At 41.6% G+C, this 19,125-nt stretch overlaps 1 protein-coding gene across 1 annotated transcript in view; it reads right to left on the minus strand.

Annotated features, from left to right (window-relative positions):
* The window catches only part of LOC116885386 (cytochrome P450 3A2-like), a 45,732-nt gene extending 39,280 nt beyond the window's left edge, over positions 1–6,452 (minus strand). Inside the window, exons 1-3 of the mRNA XM_032886666.1 lie at positions 6,382–6,452; positions 4,263–4,356; positions 2,000–2,052 (exon numbers count right to left, since the gene is read on the minus strand). Of these exons, the coding sequence (XP_032742557.1) occupies positions 2,000–2,052; positions 4,263–4,356; positions 6,382–6,452 (218 nt within the window). The remainder of the gene's footprint in view (positions 1–1,999; positions 2,053–4,262; positions 4,357–6,381) is intronic.
* Positions 6,453–19,125: the final 12,673 nt, after the last annotated feature.

The following is a 19,125-nucleotide window of genomic DNA, read 5'->3' on the forward strand; positions in this document are numbered from 1 at the left end:
TGTATATTTTGGATATAAGCCCTCTATCTGTTGTAGGATTGGTAAAGATCTTTTCCCAATCTGTTGGTTGCCGTTTTTGTCCTAACCACAGTGTCCTTTGCCTTACAGAAGCTTTGCAGTTTTATGAGATCCCATTTGTCGATTCTTGATCTTAGAGCGTAAGCCACTGGTGTTTTGTTCAGGAAATTTTTTTCCAGTGCCCATGTGTTCGAGATGCTGCCCTAGTTTTTCTTCTATTAGTTTGAGAGTATCTGGTTTGATGTGGAAGTCCTTGGTCCACGTGGACTTAAACTTCGTACAGGGTGATATGCATGGATCGATTTGCATTCTTCTACATGCTGACCTCCAGTTGAACCAGCACCATTTGCTGAAAATGCTATCTTTTTTCCATTGAATGGTTTTGGCTCCTTTGTCAAAAATCAGGTGCCCATAGGTGTGTGGGTTCAATTCTGTTCCATTGGTCTATCTGTCTGTCTCTGTACCACTACCATGCAGTTTTTATCACTATTGCTCTGTAATATTGCTTGAGTTCAGGGATAGTGATTCCCCCTGAAGTCCTTTTATTGTTGAGGATAGTTTTAGCTATCCTGGGTTTTTTGTTATTCCAGATGAATTTGCAAATTGTTCTGTCTAACTCTTTGAAGAATTGGATTGGTATTTTGATGGGGATTGCATTGAATCTGTAGATCGCTTTTGGTAAAATGGCCATTTTTACTATATTAATCCAGCCAATCCATGAGAATGGGAGATCTTTCCATCTTCTGAGGTCTTCTTCAATTTCTTTCTTCAGAGGCTTGAAGTCCTTATTGTACAGATCTTTTACTTACATGGTTAAAGTCACACCGAGGTATTTTATATTATTTGGGACTATTATGAAGGGTGTCGTTTCCCTAATTTCTTTCTCGGCTTGTTTCTCTTTTGTGTAGAGGAAGGCTACTGATTTATTTGAGTTAATTTTATACCCAACCACTTTGCTGAAGTTGTTTATCAGCTTTAGTAGTTCTCTGGAGGAACTTTTGGGATCACTTAAATATACTATCATATCATCTGCAAATAGTGATATTTTGACTTCTTCTTTACCAATCTGTATCCCCTTGATTTCCTTTTGTTGTCTGATTGCTCTGGCTAGAACTTCAAGAACAATATTGAATAAGTTTGGAGAGAGTGGGCAGCCTTGTTTAGTTCTTGATTTTAGTGGGATTGCTTCAAGTTTCTCTCTATTTAGTTTAATGTTAGCAAGTGGTTTGCTGTATTTGGCTTTTACTATGTTTAGGTATGGGCCTTGAATTCCTATTCTTTCCAGGACATTTATCATGAAGGGGTGTTGAATTTTGTCAAATGCTTTCTCAGCATCTAATGAAATGATCATGTGGTTTTGTTCTTTCAGTTTGTTTATATAATGGATCACGTTGATGGTTTTCCGTATATTAAACCATCCCTGCATGGCTGGGATGAAGCCTACTTTATCATGTTGGATGATTGTTTTGATGTGCTCTTGGATTCGGTTTGCCAGAATTTTATTGAGTATTTTTGCGTCGATATTCATAAGGGAAATTGGTCTGAAGTTCTCTTTCTTTGTTGGGTCTTTGTGTGGTTTAGGTATAAGAGTAATTGTGGCTTCATAGAGAGCAGAAAACAAATCAGAAGGGGATACTGGATAAAAATGGAGGCATGGGCAAATACCCAGGGGTAGTGCATAATCAGACAATGGAGGATGGGGAGACTGTGTGAAGGGCATGAGGGGAGGGAAGGGTAGTGACCAGGTTGTGAAGTGAAAAAATTAATAATGGAAGAAAGAAAGAACTCAAGTCTATGGAACATGAAACCTATCAAAAGCCGTAGTGTACCATGTCAATTAGACCTTTGAACCCTGGCACTTAATGACATGCAGTATCATCTTTACACACAGAGGTGCATGGCTTCAATACATTGTCCTTATGCAAATGGAGTACCTCATCCTAAAGAGAGTCAACTCAGCGGAACTTTCCAGAATACTCACCCCCATATTTTTCTATATTTTTTATAGCACTCCATGTCGAATTTCCATGAGCCCTGGAAAGAGAAATATCATGAAATCCATTACTGTCCTGTATGTACTGACCATTCTGTAGCCAGAGCACCAAAACCCTAAGATCTCTTGAAGTCAGATTTATTGTCTCTGACACACACATGCACACACACACTCACACACACACACGCGCGCACACACACACACACACACAAACACACACACTTATTAAAAAATTTTGACCTCTCAAGAGCAGTATCAGTCAGTGAGAAAAGACAGAATGAGAGATTAAGACATTTTACACCTTTCTGTGGCCTCTGCATGCCAACTCACAGACACAAACATGTACATACATATAACATACATAACACACATAATAATGGCAATAATAATAATAATATTATTATTATTATTATTAACACCTATAATAAACAATTGATTTTAAATAATATGCAAGGTAAGCACAGATCCTGAAGGAAGAAAATCCTGAGGAGAGAGCAGCACAAACTTTGTCACTCATCCTCTGGGTGTGATTGTGGGAATGTCTGTCTGAATGAGTAACCAGGGACAGGTATCAAAGCAGGATATCACGAAAGGCCCACCTAGACACAGAACCTACATGGCCCATTACATTGTCATTACTCAATTTTCTAATAGTTTTGTTAAATAATCCTTTCCTTAGTGGTTTTCCTTTTAACAAACCTTTAAAAGTAAAAGAAGAAAGGAAAAACACTATGTAGGTAAGGCTCTGTCTGAGATAGCCATCATCCTGTCTCAGATAATCTTACTCACTACTCAGACTCATTCATAAGATTGTTGCACTTAAAGAAAGAGAGGCACCTGTAGGTACATATCAGCATCTACAGTAGAGCAGTTTGCCTAGCATGTGTAAGGTTCAGCTGTTAAGAGCATTGGCTAAACTTACAAAGGATCCAAGTTCCATTCCCAGAACCCATGTCCCACACCTCACATCCATCTCTAACTCTAGCTATAGGGATTACATCACCCTCTTCTGTGCTCCATAAAAACTGCACACACATACACACACACACACACACACACACACACACACACAACCTTGTACACATAAAATCTTTTTATATTAAGCAGTCACTAACCAAGAACCCCATACCCAAAGGCAGAGAGAAAGTAAATGCTCTAGTTCTGATGAATTCAAAGGTGCCATAATAGTGCAAATAAAGTCTAACACTATAGAAAAATGTCATTGTTTCAAAGATTGAACAGAGAATTCAAGTATATGAAAAGCTTTCCAAAGATGTGGAGTGGGAAGCACATGATAAGTTGATGTTTCAGAAATTCAGTGAAAAGAAAAAAAGGATCACTCATAAAAACACATGCAAAGATAATTTTAATCTAATAAATACAGATTGGTATCCGAGAAGTTGGAAATCCCTTCAAGATTTTCTTCAAATAACTACAGCTGTGACATTCTGGAGTCTGCACTGAGCAAGAAACAAACTCTTCCTATACTGTTCACAAGATTAGAGCATCAAATCCTCACTATTCAGATTGAATGAGAGGGAGATCTAGGTAATTTTAAGGCAAATTTTAATAAACTGACACTAAGGCTGTTGACATGGCTCTGAATGAAAAGGCAATTGCCAACAAGACTGATAACCTGAGCTCCATCCCTAGGTCTAAGATTTCCACAACAGCAGACTCATTCCAACAAACTGTCCTCTGATATACACATGCCTGTGGTAGCATATACACACTCTCACCCAAAAATAAATAAATGTGGGCAAGACCTATGGAGATGATTCAATGAAAAAAGCACCCTGTGAGAACCAGAATTTGACTCCCCAAAATTTGTGTAAATGTCTGTTTTGAGGTAAGACAAACAGATCAAATGACTCAGAGATTAGAGAATGTTGACTAGCTAAACTAGTCACGACAGAGAAAGCCAGGTCAAAGTAAGAGACCCTGCCTCAAAGGACAAAGTGCAGAGCAAACAGAAAAACACCCACTGTCAACCTCTGACCTGTACATACCCCCACATACACACGTATATGCCCCTGCAGACACATACAGGCACTCACACACATGCAGATGCCTAGATACACTCAAACATAGTATTAAGTTTTAAGTTGCCAATAGAGCCCCAAGAGACTCAAAAACATTTTCAAGAATCAAGAGGACACAATGTTTGGGGTCCTGACATCTCAGAGTTTCCTCATAAGGAACATTATTGGCCATAATCAGAAGAGATGTGGAAAACTCAGTCAACACTCACCTTGGAGTAATTCAGCAGAGTCCCTAAAAAAGGCAGAGGTTTGGGCCCAGGAATTCCCTGTTTCTTAAAAATTCCATGTGTACGGGTCCCACATCTATAAATGGAAAAAGAAAGACCTGTGATCAGACACACCCGCAGACACACACACACACACACACACACACACACACACACACACACACACAGAGAGAGAGAGAGAGAGAGAGAGAGAGAGAGAGAAGATAGGAGACAAGCTAGACTATCATCAAATACTGAAAAAAACCAACAGCTCTGTTGCCCCTCCAGTTCCCAGAGAACTTTAGGAATGGTAAGAGGCCAGTGTGCATGTCAGCCCATTGCTGCTACCCATGTCTACTAAGTTCTCATGGATCTAGGAATAACCAAAACCTAAAGTAAGTCAAACCCAGTCTAAGTCTTATCAGTAAACTACTGGGGAAGGATTTGCACAGTGTGTATTCAATTGCTGATTTCTGTACCCACTAATCTAGTGACAGAGCTCTGGTTCAGACTTAGGGATTGTTGTTATTAAGAAGCACCTCCGAGTCAGTATTTTGTTAAACATTTTTCCCCACCACCTTGTGATTGGTCAAATCAAGGGTAGAACAAACTATAGCTAAGCAGGAGAGAAAAAGGCAGGACATTTGTGCCTAGAGAAAGGGAGAGGGTCTCAGGTGGGCCCTGGGAATACCATGAAGAAGGAAGTGCCATAGAGACACTATAATGGCAGGTGACAGGCCACATGGTTGGAAAGTAGGCAAAGCCAGCATAGTCAAGTTAGAATAGCTCAGAATCTGTCGAGCTTAGTGCCTGAAGCTTTAAAAAATACCAAGTTCTCTGTGTTGTTATACAAACCAAGGGTGGCATAGAAAACCCTACACTTTTACAGTAAATCTCAAAAGAGGGACTTGAAGAAGAGTGGGGATAAGATGCCCAGTGGATCTGCATAATGGCACTATGAACATTAATAAGAGTTAGTAATACTGAGGCTATAGCTTAGAAGTATAATGTCTCCCTAGCATGTACATGCTATAGCTTGATCTCCGATACTGCTAAAACAATAAAATGCAAAAATTAATTAATTCATCATTTCATTTTTGACCTTCGAGATGACCCCACAGGCAAAGGCACTGGTTAATAATGTTAATCTGAAATGGGTCTTTGGGACCCACAAGATAGGAGAGAACTGACTCTGAAAAGTTGTCCTGCGAGACACACACACACACACACACACACACACACACACACACGCACAAACTGTAAAAAGTGCTGCCCCTAATCACTGTAAATAAAAACCTGAAATTTTGAAAATGCTTTACAAAAGTTAATTTCAACTTCTGCTATCTGTTGGAGGAGGGTCTTGTGCTTTGTGTATTCAGATGCTGGTATCTGTGCCCTGAGACATCAATATAGTCCAGACCTGGGTAATGTCATGACCATTGAAGAATTTCCTGCATCAACATGCAGGAAAGGATGCTCCAAAGTTATCTCACATTGGATGATTAAAAATTGACAGTAAACGACTGCACAGAGAAGTTGTTGGTCACAAGGCAGTTTAGGGTCCAGGACGTGAAGGGCAATGAGAAAAGTGGAGAATGAACAAGTTCAAAATGAGGTCAGGCATTACAAGGAGTCATCAATGGAGCTCAAGATGTGGACACACACATAACAGAGCAAGTCAGGGATAGAGTTGCATTGCAAGAAAAAAGGGGACTATGCCTGAGGTGTAGACAGTTTGATAGTTTTTAAGAGCTTAGAACCTGCCCTGTTATAGTCCTTAAACCTTGCTAATAAACTTACTAGTTCTCTGTCTCAATCTAGTATTTAGGAGTTAGCCAGGTTAAAAAATGATGCCTTTAAATACATTTCAGCTACACCTGTAGAAGGTATCAAGAAGATCACCTGAAGGTGTAGTTACAGATGATTGGGAGCTGCATGTGGATGTTTGGGTTCAAATCTGGGTCCTCTGAAAGAGCAGCCAGTGTCCTGAGCAAAGAAGCTATCATCTCTCTAGCCCCATTCTGATATCATTTTGATTTTCCCAATAATAACAGAATAAAAATCTTAGTATTACTTCACACCCAGAGACCTGGTTTCAGGGAGCAACTTTCAAATCACTCACCTGTACAGAAGCACCGAGATGATTGCCAGGAGGACCCAGGTTTCCAGTGACAGAGCTGAAACCAGATCCATCCCTGCTTGTCTGTCAGAAAATTACTCCTTTACCTTCTCCTTCCAGTTGTGACCCTCTGCAGGTCTTCCCTTCAGCCCACACTGCTGCACTGAGGCCAACTTGCAGTACTTATATGCTGAAAAGATGGGTGGCAACAGGGATACAGCCAATAGATGGATTACATCTGCCTCATCTGGACTTTGGTATCCTCTTCCCCTGGGCAATTTGTAAAGTTCATCTACAGCCTATATTGACCTTTGAGCTAACATTCTGTGTGGCATCTGTGAAAAACAATAAAAATTCAATAGCATGAAATACCCTCTCACCATGGCTGGCTTCATTCAAAAATACACTCAGAGAATAGAAGCCGGGGAGTCAGAAGTTCAAAGACCAAGATCAAACACACATGGAGTGTTTGAGACATGCCCAGGATATGAGAAACCATGTCTCAAAAAAATTCTTCTACTACATCAATCCACCAAAATTCAACACCTGCCATCCCATGGCTCTGGTGACAGTGAGAGAAAGACAGGCTCTTCCAGTCATTGCTGAGAGAGAGTTAAGGATTGTTCTCAGTTTTGAACCCACTGATGGCTGGCAACCCAAAGGCTTTAATAGAAGGTAAACCCACGGGCTTGAGACCCCATATGTACAACAATGCCAAGCAACCAGAGCTTCCAGAGACTAAGCCACTACCTAAAGACTATACATGGACTGACCCTGGACTCTGACCTCATAGGTAGCAATGAATATCCTAGTAAGAGCACCAGTGGAAGGGGAAGCCCTGGGTCCTGCTAAGACTGAACCACCAGTGAACTAGACTGTCGGGGGGAGGGCGGCAATGGGGGGGGTGGGGAGGGAACACCCATAAGGAAGGGGGAGGGAAGGGGATGTTTGCCGAAACCGGAAAAGGAATAACACTCGAAATGTATATAAGAAATACTCAAGTTAATAAAAAAAAAAGAAGGTAAACCCACATTCACACACACACACACACACACACACACACACACACACACACTCACAAACACAGCACTAGATGAAGTGTTCAGGACACAAAACAAGTTATGATTATGGGAAGGAACTTTTCAGGGAATAACTGAGAGTGACAGAGGTAGGGGAAGGAAGAGGGGAAAAATTTAACCAGAATTCTCTCTCTCTCTCTCTCTCTCTCTCTCTCTCTCTCTCTCTCTCTCTCTCTCTCTCTCTCTCTCTCTCTCTCAGAGACAGACAGACAGACAGAGACAGAGACAGAGAGTAATGAGAAGAATTTAATTCATTTAATAAAACAATAGCGAGAGAGAGCCATACTCAAACATCAGGTAAAGAACAAAGTCCTTTGGAAGAGTGAGGGACAGGATTTAATGAGCCAGAGGGGTCAAGGACACCACAAGAAGACCCAGAGAATCAACTAACCTGGAACCATGGGAATCACAGAGAGTGAATCACCAACCAAAGAGAATGCAGGAGCTAGGCATAGAGACCCCAAACATATATAGCACATGTACAACTTGGTCTTTTTGAGGGTCCCCAGCAATTGAAGCAGGGACTGTCTCTGACAATATTGCCTACCATTGGATGCTCTTCCCCTAAATGGACTGACTGCCTGGTAGGGCCTCAGTGGAAGAGGATGTATCCAGTACTGCTGACACCTGGTATCCCAGGTAAGATAACAAGGCCAGGCTTCACCTACCCAGAAGAGAAATAGAGGAGGTACTGGTGGATGTATTTGTGGGGATGGGACTGGGAAGAGAGGAGGGAGGAGCTGCTTCTACCAAAAGTTTTTTGAAAAAGTAAGTAGAAAGAGAAGAACAAAATAACTGAGTCCAACCAGAATCCAAGGTCTCCTAAGTGTAGGAGGGTGTACTAAAAATGAAGAAGAAGTTTAGAAAAATCAAAAGATTAACATTGTGACTTTGAAGTCTAAAAATTCACTGTTTTCTTAAGTGGAACATCACAGTGCAGAGAGCCACACAACTGCAGGTGTATGCATGCACCCATACCCACCAGGTTGACATCAGACAACGATTAATATTTACTGTCTTGAGCACTTTGCCCACATTTGCTATCATCCACTCTGAAACCTTGTGAGGGATATCTCTGTCACAGGTATATCAATATGCCCCAAATTATAACTGACTCAATCAAGGTCACATAATAAATCCCTAACACAATAAGGGTCCACGAGATCATGCAGCTCTTAAGTTCAAGGTCTCCATCATTTTTGTTTTATTATTAATTAAAATAAAATTAGATCATCTCCCTTCATCTCCTTCCTCCAAGTCCCCCATTCCTCTACTCCCTCTCAAATCCATGACCTCTTTTGGATTAGTCTTATTGTTCCACATATAGAAATATAAATATATAAACACAACCTGTTGAGTCCATATAGTTTGGCATATATTTATACATATATAAATCTCTCTCTCTCTCTCTCTCTCTCTCTCTGTGTGTGTGTGTGTGTGTGTGTGTGTGTGTGTGTGTGTGTGTGTGTGTGTGTGCGTGTATGTGTTTACTGGGAAACAATTGGTGTGGGCAGTCAATTAAGGGACTCATCCCTAGGAAAGATTGAGTCTCCATCTCTCAGGAGTCAGTAATTGCCTGGAGTTCTTCATCTAAATGAGGGATCTTGTGATATTTTCCCATCCACCTTACCAGGTCTATTCAAGATGTCATTGTACAGATCTTGTTTGGGAACCATATTGCCAATGTTTCATGAGTGGGGCACCCCAGACATTTCTGGGAATCACCATCTGTCAACAGATTTCCAGGTCCTCTGTCTCTTAAAATCTTATTGTCCCTCTTACTCTGTATTACCTGAGTCTTAGGTGTGGAGGTTGTGTTGTAGATGCCAAGATCTTCACCTTTAACAGACTCAACCTTGCAGGATGTGGTACAGGATTAGTAATGGAAACAGCAGTTCATTAGAATTGCGGTGCTCCCCAACGTGTAATTAGACCTGTTCTCATCACTCTAAGAAGAAACAATTTAAGGGAGACCAGAAAGCTGACAATGAGCACTGGGGAGGTTGAGGATGCCCTTCTCCTGCCTAAAGGATAACACATGCTGTCGATTTTATAGTAAAAAATACTGACAAGGATTTCCACATGATGGTTACTTTCCAATCCTTCCAACAGTCTGTCTTAAGGTTCGCTAGTCATTGATAAACACACCAGAAGGTCATAGCTTAGAAGTCCCTTGACACTCTCTTTGTGGTCCTCATGTTAAGTCCCTGAGATACATAAGCTATTGTTCCCATGTTGGAACTTAAACTATGGCTCAGAATTTTAGATCATTGTCTGCTCTTGTAAAGGACCTGGGTTCAATTCCCATTACCCTTCTGGTGGCTCACATGACTTTTAGCTCCAGCGCCTGAGTATTTGTAGTTGTATTTTCGTCTACAAAGGCACCCAGGTATACACATTGTACACAGATATACATGCCAGCTACATACCCATACACATAAAGATTTCTTCTTAAACCCCTAATGCTCATGTTACAGAAGTAGAAAACTACAGCTAAGGAATGAACTTGCACAATGTGACTGTTATTAGATTTTTATTTATTATAATTTTTGGACAAAATCCATAAGATTTCACAAAGACATAGCATCCCAGAGACTTAGTAAGGAGGGCACCATGTGGAGAACATTTATATCTTGCTCCAAATAAAACTGAAAAAAAGAGAAAAACAAAGCAACGTACATGTGCCTTTACTGTAAGAATCACTACAAAAACAATGCTACACTAAATACATAGTAGCAAACAAAACCCAGGGACAGGACTCACAATAAGACATTCCATGACAACCACAATTCAATCCAAACTCAGGTTGCCTAGCACAGAAATCAATGTAGATATCAGCTGTGACACTACCAATGGAAGAAAAAGTTATAGACTCTCAATATAGCACAGAGAACAAAGTCACCTCCCTCCAAATCTTACAACCTGAGTTCAAGTCCAGGCATCTATCTGATGGAGAAAGAGAATGAATTCCTTCAGGTTGTATTCTGATCTCTTCAGCCCACGCACAAAAATATTCACACATAAACAAGTAAATATGTAATTAATATTTTTTTATTTATTGTCTTTCAAGATAGGCTTTTGTTGGGTAGCCATGGCTATCATGGAATTTGCTGTACATAGCAGCTTGGCCTGAAATTTGTAGAGATCTTCCTGCTTCTGCCTTCTGAGTGTTGGGATTAAAAGCATGTACCCAGGAATGTCATGGAATGGAGAATGGGGGTTCAGGATCAGGTATGGGAAGAAACAAGAGATAAAGCCAGAGGGCCAGGAGAGTGAATGGAAATCTGCAGCTGCTAGGGTAAGAGGTTGGTGTATCTCTAGGGGATGGAAGAGACCTGAAACAGAGAAAGACCTTGAGAATCAATGTGGATGGCCTTAGCTGAGAAGCATAGCAATGGGTATATGGAACATGATGAGGCCACCTCCTGTAGTAAGGCAGGACCCCCAATGGAGTGATACATACATGAACCCACACACAAAACATTTGACCCCAAATTTGGTCTGTCTACAAGAAATGCAAGGACAAAGATGGAGCAGAAACTGAGGGCTAGCCAACTAATAACCAGCCCAACTTGGACAAAACCCCATAGGCAAGCATCAGTCCCTGACACTTTTAATGATACTGGGAGGTGTCCCCCGGGCTCTGACCTCTCCTGGCTCCCTTTTGTTCCACCGGGATTTGTCCTGAGATATGTCACAACCAGCACACTCCTGGCACCTTTTCTACCCTCCTTTGCTCCAGAAAGAGTCAACTTACAAACTCCCTTCTGAGAATTTTGAATCCATGCATAAAAGACACACACTACTCCATTACCTTTAGACCTTGCCTCTACCCACAATTGCTGGGTGTAGATACCTTTTGCCTGGAAGTCTGTGCCCTTATCAATTTATAATCTCCATTTCTCCCTCAGATCTAAACTTAGTGGTTTCTATCAGTCAACCTCGAGCAACATCCTTGGCCCCTGCCTATAGCAGAGGACACAGGAACTAGCTGCCCTGAGACCTTACATGTTGGCATCTTTCTTCTTATTCTAAAGCATTACAGAAAAGCCGCTATCTCTTTCCCTATGTCTCTTTTTTTTTTCTTGTGACATGGAAGTCCCACCTATATCTTCCTCCCAGCCATTGGCCCCACTTGACAAGTCAAGAAACAATTTGGGAAAAAGACCTTAGATGTAGGAATTGCCCCTTACACCTATCTATGGAATATCTTTCCCTAACTGGGCTGAGCATTCTGGCCTCTGTGGGAGAATAGTACCTAGCTCGGCAGAGACTTAATGTACCAAGATGGGGCACACACAGGTGGGCCTCTGCACTCTCAGGTGAGAAAGGAACAGGGAATGCAGGTAGGACTGTGGTGGGAAACAGGGGGAAAAGAGCAGAATGTAAAGTGAATAAATAAATTAATTAATTGGGTAAAAAAGGAACAAAAATTGAATGCTACCACGACCACCCATATGTTCATAGCTGCTTTTTAACCCTAGTTCCATTGGATACGTTTTATGGCCTCAATAGGCAAGGTAAACTCACACACACACACACACACACACACACACACACACACACACACACACAGTTCATATTCATACTTATGCCAAGTCCATTTAGTGCTGCTAGTGTGTACATCAATTAGGGATGATCACTTACAGGTGTGTCAACTCAAAGAACTCTAGCTACATGCACGCAGAGTCACTCTAAATGTAGCAAAACACAAAGAAATAAAGTAGTTTAAAACATTTTAAGCTCAGAGATTTGCAGGAAAATTTAATTTCTTGTAAATCAATTTGTTATCTTTGGCATGAGTTTTGTAGATGACAGCACTTTACTGTTTGACAATTTCAACATTAGCTCATGCAACTTTGCTCTCTGGACCTCTCCCATACCAAAACATTACAAAATGGAGCACTATTTTACAACAGATTCCTTCACTGGACTTTTTTTTGCTGTTGACACTTGTCTTCCTTTCACAAAACCCACTTGGCATCCTGGATAATAAGGAGGCAAAATTTGCAAATAATTGAAGAAAATGAATACTTTTTTGTCCTCACCATTGAACTCAAGAATGTCAGGGGTAGCAAGGGGAGGGGAAATGAGTGTTTACAAAGGTTCACTTTCCAGGATCAAGTGAGTTCATGTGTTGAAACTCTAGAACACTGAGACAAGGGATTCCTCAATCACAGAACAAACCTACTGCTAAAAGTCTGCAAGCACCAATCACTTTGTGTATTGTCTTTTAATTACATTTCTTGTGGTAGTGGCTATTCCTGGTTGTCAAAATCACTATGTCTGGAATGAACTCTAATCCAGAATTGGAAGCTCACCATTGATCCTGATCTTGAGGCAGGGAGATAGAAGTTTCTTATCTGGATCTTGGTATGAGGATCTTGAGGCAAAGTGACTATGAATCCCAGGAACCTAAGGCAAAGAGATCTCTGAGTTCAAGTTCACCTAGGACAAAGAAAGTCCCAGACCCAGGTATGGTGGTACACACTTTAATCTGGGACACGCCTGCTGGAGACTTACATAAGGACATTGGAAGAAGGAAGAGTCTCTCTTTTATGCCTGCCTGCCTGACTAGTGGGATGGAGCTACTGCTAGATCCTTGGACTTCCATTCACAACTGCTTCTGATCATTGTTGGGGAGTTGGACTACAGACTGTAAGTCATCAACCAATTCTCTTACTACATAGAGATTACCCATAAGTTCTGTGACTCTAGAGAACCCTGAGTTGGACACTTGCATATTAGAATGGTATGCCACACTATGGGTGAGGAGGTCAGAGGACAATGTTGAGTAACTAGTTCTTGATTTTTACTATGTGATTTCCAGTGATAAACTTAAAGTCCTTACATATGGCAGCAAGTAGGTTTATCATCAGAGCCACTATCCCAACCTTTTCTTTTTTGTTTGGGTTGGGTTGGGTTGACTTGGGTTGGGTTGGGTTGGGTTGGGTTGCTTAGTTTAGCTTTGCATTGCTTTCCTTGGTTTTGCTTGGCTACGATTGGTTTTCTCAAGACAGGGTTTCTCTGTGTAACCCTGAGTGTCCTAGGACACTCGCTATAGACAAGAGTGACCTTGAACTTAGAGACATGCCTGCCTTTGCCTCCAGAGCACTGGATTAAAGGCATGTGCCACAAAAGGCTGTACCCACACTCTTTTTAATGGGACAAAATTATGCTGGAATCTAGCTATCGTGGTGAGCTTTAACTGTCAATTTGGCACAGCCTAGAATCATCAGAGAAATGAATAAGGGTAAAGGGGGTGTCCACTTTGCATCACTCTGCAGACATATCTTGGAGGGATTGTCTTGATTATTAAATAGTGGAGTAGTGTCCAACCAGTTTAGGGAAGCCTCCTTCTCTAAGCACAAAGCTATGGGCTACATAAAAAGCCAACTAAACATAAGCCTGAGCACTTCAGCAAGCAACAACCAGCACCCTCTACAGTTTCTGCTGGAAATTCCTGCTTCAGATGCTGCCCTGACTTCCTTCAGTGATGAGCTGTATCTTATGAGTGGGAACAAAAGCCATGCTTCCCTTTACTTTTGGTCAGATTTTTCTATCAGTGTAACAGAAAGGCAGTCAGAATGATAGCCCAGAATAATGGAGCTCACTATGTAGTCCAAGCATCTCTTGAACTGGTGGTCTACCTGCCTTCTCCAATCAAATGATGGGTTAATCAGCCTATGGTCACCCCACCAAACTATATCCCCCTTTCCATTTTGTAGTGATTATATCTATGGTATCAAGTGGCTGTGGTGCCTGCCGTCTGCTGGAATTTTTCCCAAGGGGTTCTGCCAGCCTAGATCAGCTCCTGGCACCCTAATCTTATCTCAAACTTCCCCCTAGAATACTGAGGCTCTTCCATTTGCCCAAACTGAGTCTTCACTTGCACTGCACTTGGATGCATCGATCAGAAACCAAGCAGTAAAATGAGACCTGAACAAGACCAGCCCAGATTTGCTGAGCCATGGATAGGAGACTTTAAGTCCAGCACCAAGGAGGCAGAGGCAAATGGATTTCTATGAGGTAGAGGAGAGCCTGGTCTACATAGTGAGTTCCAGGATAGCCAGTGATATATATATATATATATATATATATATATATATATATATATATTTTTTTTTTTTTTTAAAGAGAACCTGTTCTAAAGTGTTGGTTGGGGAAAAAGCAGTGAGAGCTTCTGGGTACATTCATATGCAAATGGATGTAACTGGAAAATATCATCCTGAGTTAGGTAACCCAATCACAGAAAAACACGCATGGTATGCACTCATTGATAAGTGGATATTAGCCCAAATGCTCAAATTACCCTAGATGCACAGAACACATGAAACTCAAGAAGGATGACCAAAATGCCAATGCTTCACTCCTTCTTTAGAAGGGTAACAAGAATACCCTTGGGAGGGTATAGGGAAGAAAAGTTTAGAACAGAGGCAGAAGGAAAGCCCATTCAGAGCCTGCCCCACATGTGGTCCATACATATACAGCCACCCAATTAGATAAGATGGATGAAGCAAAGAAGTGCAGGCTGACAGGAACCGGATGTAGATCTCTCCTGAGAGACACAGCCAGAATACAGCAAATACATAGGTGAATGCCATTATTAAACCACTGAACTGAGAACGGGACCCCCGTTGAAGGACTCTTAGAAAGGACTGAAAGAGCTTGAAGGGGCTTGAGACCCCATATGAACAACAATGCCAACCAACCAGAGCTTCCAGGGACTAAGCCACTACCCAAAGACTATACATGGACTGAATCCCCAGAACGTGATTGTTGGGGGGAGGGCGGCAATGGGGGAGGGGAACACCCATAGAGAAGGAGAGGGAGAGGGATTGGGGGATGTTGGCTTGGAAACCGGGAAAGGGAATAACAATTGAAATGTAAATAGGAAATACTCTATTTAATAAAGATGGAGAAAAAAGTACCAACCTTGAAAGACATCATACTTAGAAATAACAAGTTAAATTTTGCTAAAACTAGATGTGTATATATGAGAGTTGTCTATACCATTTTCTATGATTTTGCATATTTGAAATATTTCAAGGGTCTAGAGAAATGGCTCCACAGTTATGAGAACATATTCTTGCAGAGGACCCAAGTTCGATTCCTAGGGTAACAACACCACCTATAACAACAGCTCTAGGGATATCCAATGCCTCTGGTCTCCGTGATGATCTTCAATCATGTGCAGAGATACTCGCCTACATGTACATGTACATAATTAAAAGTAATAGAAAAAAAGTAGTAGAAAAAGTAAAAGTAAAGAATTCACTGCAGCTGGGATCACCTCAAATGCCTTGTGCATGACTGTCAACATTCCAACAGAAGGTTTATGATCCTGAGAATTTGCACACAGCTAGTTCTTAAAAGGAGAAAGCAAAATGGCCCAAAGGTAAAGGCACTTGATGACTTTAGCTCAGTCCCTGGGATCTATGTCATAAAAAGAAAGAACTGATGGGGCACACTAATATCTGACCTTTAAAGATGTGTCATGGAACACATGTCCATCTCTGATAAAAGAAAAGTTTAATAAAGAATCAAAAGGAAAGCATTGCTGGGAAAAGGTAAGATACCTTCTTCAGTCTTGAGCCACTGTTTAATTGATCATGGTCCTGTAAAGAACCTCTCACTTGCCCTGGTTTCTGTAAGCAAGTCCAATTAAAGTCATTGCTACACACACAGACACACAAAATAATAATGGAAGCAAATGTTTCATAGGAAAATGAAGTGAGGGCCAGGCATGGTGGCACATGCCTTTACTCCTAGTATTTAGAAGACAGAATCAGGTATATCTCTCAGTTCCAGGCAAGCGTGCCCTACGTAGAGAGTTCCAAGACAGCCAGGGCTACATAAAGAGATTCAGTTCAACAAATAAATGGACAAGTAAGTTCAGGTTTTGTCTCTTGCTCTGTATTGTAATACAAAGTGTAGATGCCCAAGATCTGGTTGCCCCAGAGATGAGAATATATATATATATATCCTAGTGTTGTTATGCACATAGCCATCCCCCAAGTTATTGCTTATTAGTAAATAAAAATGCCTACAGCCTATAGATGGGCAGATTTAAGATAGGCAATGATAGGTAATTCTGAGCTAGAGGTGGGGGGTGGGGTAGCAGGAGAAGAGGGAGAAGGAACTGAAGGAGTTGAAGGAGCAAGAGAAAGATACCGTGGCTTCAGATTCAAGGAAACATGGCCCTGAGGGCTGGCTAATGGAGATAAGAATGACCTGGATGGACATACTAAGTAATAACTCGGTATTATCAATAGGAAAATAGATTCTATGGCATTGAGGGTAGATATCTGCCCAGCACTTGTGCTATTTAAGGCTTATAGTAAATAATAAAGGTTGTGTGTATTTAATCTAGGAACGGAATGGTCAAATTGGGGTAGAAGTCCCAGATAGGCATTGTACATTTGTACATGACAAATTAATAAGTCAGATATTAGGTCAGGGAAATGTTAAAAAAGCACTACCAAGTTTTGACAAGCAATAATATTACAAGCAGTAAAAGTTAATCTGGGCCACTGTACAGACAGCCAAGGTTGCAGTTGGTCTTGAATGACGTGGTCGCAGGATCTGGGTGAACACAATAGAGCCTGTGCTCAGGGCTGTGGCTCCAAAGAATGGATAAGAAGAGGTGAAAAGGCAAGAATAGCCTGGGCCTCCTCCCACCTTTGTGCCTCAGAGCACAAAGATGACAACTATGCCAACACTGTACCCAAATTCCTAGCATCAGTGACAGGTAAGAGTTCCTGCTGCTGTCTCAGCAGTCTTACAGAAAGAACACTGAGGACATAGATCCAAGGAAGAACATTGGGGTTTTTAAATACATTGGCTCTCCAAAGTCAGTTCAATAAGACAGGACACAATCATATAAACTTTTACCAAAAATCTTGGCAGGGTCCAAGGAGATGGTGCAACAGAGGAAGGCATCTGTACAATGTCTGATGACCTGAGTTCAATCCCCTGCAAGTAGAGAACTAACTTCCACAAGTTATTCTCTGTACTATACATATGCTCCAGGGCACATATCCCCCTGCCAGGAGAAATAATTAAAGTAAAATGACATGCACTGAAATACAATATTAACAATAAAGTTTGTACTTGCACAGAGGAAAGTTTTCTTAATGCTGTCTTAGTTAGGGTTTTGCCCCTGTGAACAGACACTGTGACCAAGGCAAGGCTTAGAAAAGACAACATTTAATTGGGGCTGGCTTACAGTGTGGTTCAGAGGTTCAGTCCAGTATCACCAAGGAAGGAAGATGGATGCATCCAGGCAGGCTTGTTACAAGGGGAACATCTTCATCTGAAGGCTGCTAGTGAAAGACTAGCTTCCAGGCAGCTAGGTTGAGGGTCTTATAGCCACACCCACAGTGATATGTTGATACTCCACAGGGCCATACCATCTAATAGTGCCACTCCCTGGGCCAAACGTATGCAAACCATCACAAATGCTAAGGTATGTCATCCCACCCTACTGTCAAACGACATACTAAGTCCACAGTGCAGTGAAAGGATGTGAGCTTCTATAGGGAAATGAGGCAGTGTGGCAAAGAGACGGTACAAGACATTTGTCAAAGCAGATCAGAGGGACCAGAAGTCCTGCATTGCATTTCAGGAAAGGAGAATTGCAGGGGGAGAAAACAAATGCAAAGTGGACACTGGAAAAAACATGAAGCCTGGGGTGCGTGGCTACCAGGGACCCCACCCTCTCAGAGGATTGAGCAGGGGCAAGGGGAGGGAGAGGAACTGGGATATAGGCCTGTGGAGACAGTGACTGGCTTTTTAACTGAAAAAAATAAAGGAAAGAAAAAACCTCAAATCCATTGAACATCAAAGCCTGTAAAATAGCCATGGTGTGCAATGATTTCATGCCAAATAGACCTTTGAACCCTGGCATTTAATGACATGCGGTAGCTCCTTTAAACAGAAAGGTGCATGACTACTCTTCAGGCTGGCATCATCCTTACACAAGTAGAGTGCCTCATGCTAAAGGGAGCCAACTCCATGGAACGTTCCAGAATACTCAACCCCATATGTTTCTATACTTTTTATAACACTCTGTGTCAAATTTCCATAAACCCTGGAAAGGGAAATAACATGAAATCCATTATTGTCTTGTGTGTACTTCTGTAGCCAAAGCACCCAAACCCTCAGATTCCATGATGTCAGTTTGATTGTCTCAGACACAGAAAAGTTCTATTTTTTTTCTGTATACTTTTATTGGACATTTCATGTATTTACATTTCAAATGTTATCACCCTCCCCTTGCTTCTATGAAGATGCAGCCTCTCCTACCCACACACTCCCACCTCGACACCCTGGCATTCCACTACACTGGGAAAATGAGCATTCACAGAACCAAGGGCTTCTCCTCCTATTGATGCCAGACAATGCCATCCTCTGCTACACATGTCGCTCAAGTCATGTGCACGTTTTGGTTGGTGGTTTAGTCCCCGGGAGCCCTGGGGTGCCTGGGTTGATATTGTTCTTCCTATGGGGTTGTAAGCTTCAAATTGGATCTCAAGCAGGACTGCCCGAAATGAGACTCAAAGATTTGATGGTCTTTACAAAAGCAAGAGGAGTTTAATCATTCCAACAAGTTGGGGTTTCAAGAGGAAGACGACCCCAAGCAGATCATAACAGGGTATTATATACC

This window comes from Rattus rattus, chromosome 16, assembly GCF_011064425.1.
Source record: "Rattus rattus isolate New Zealand chromosome 16, Rrattus_CSIRO_v1, whole genome shotgun sequence".
NCBI classification, from domain to species: Eukaryota; Metazoa; Chordata; class Mammalia; order Rodentia; family Muridae; genus Rattus; species Rattus rattus.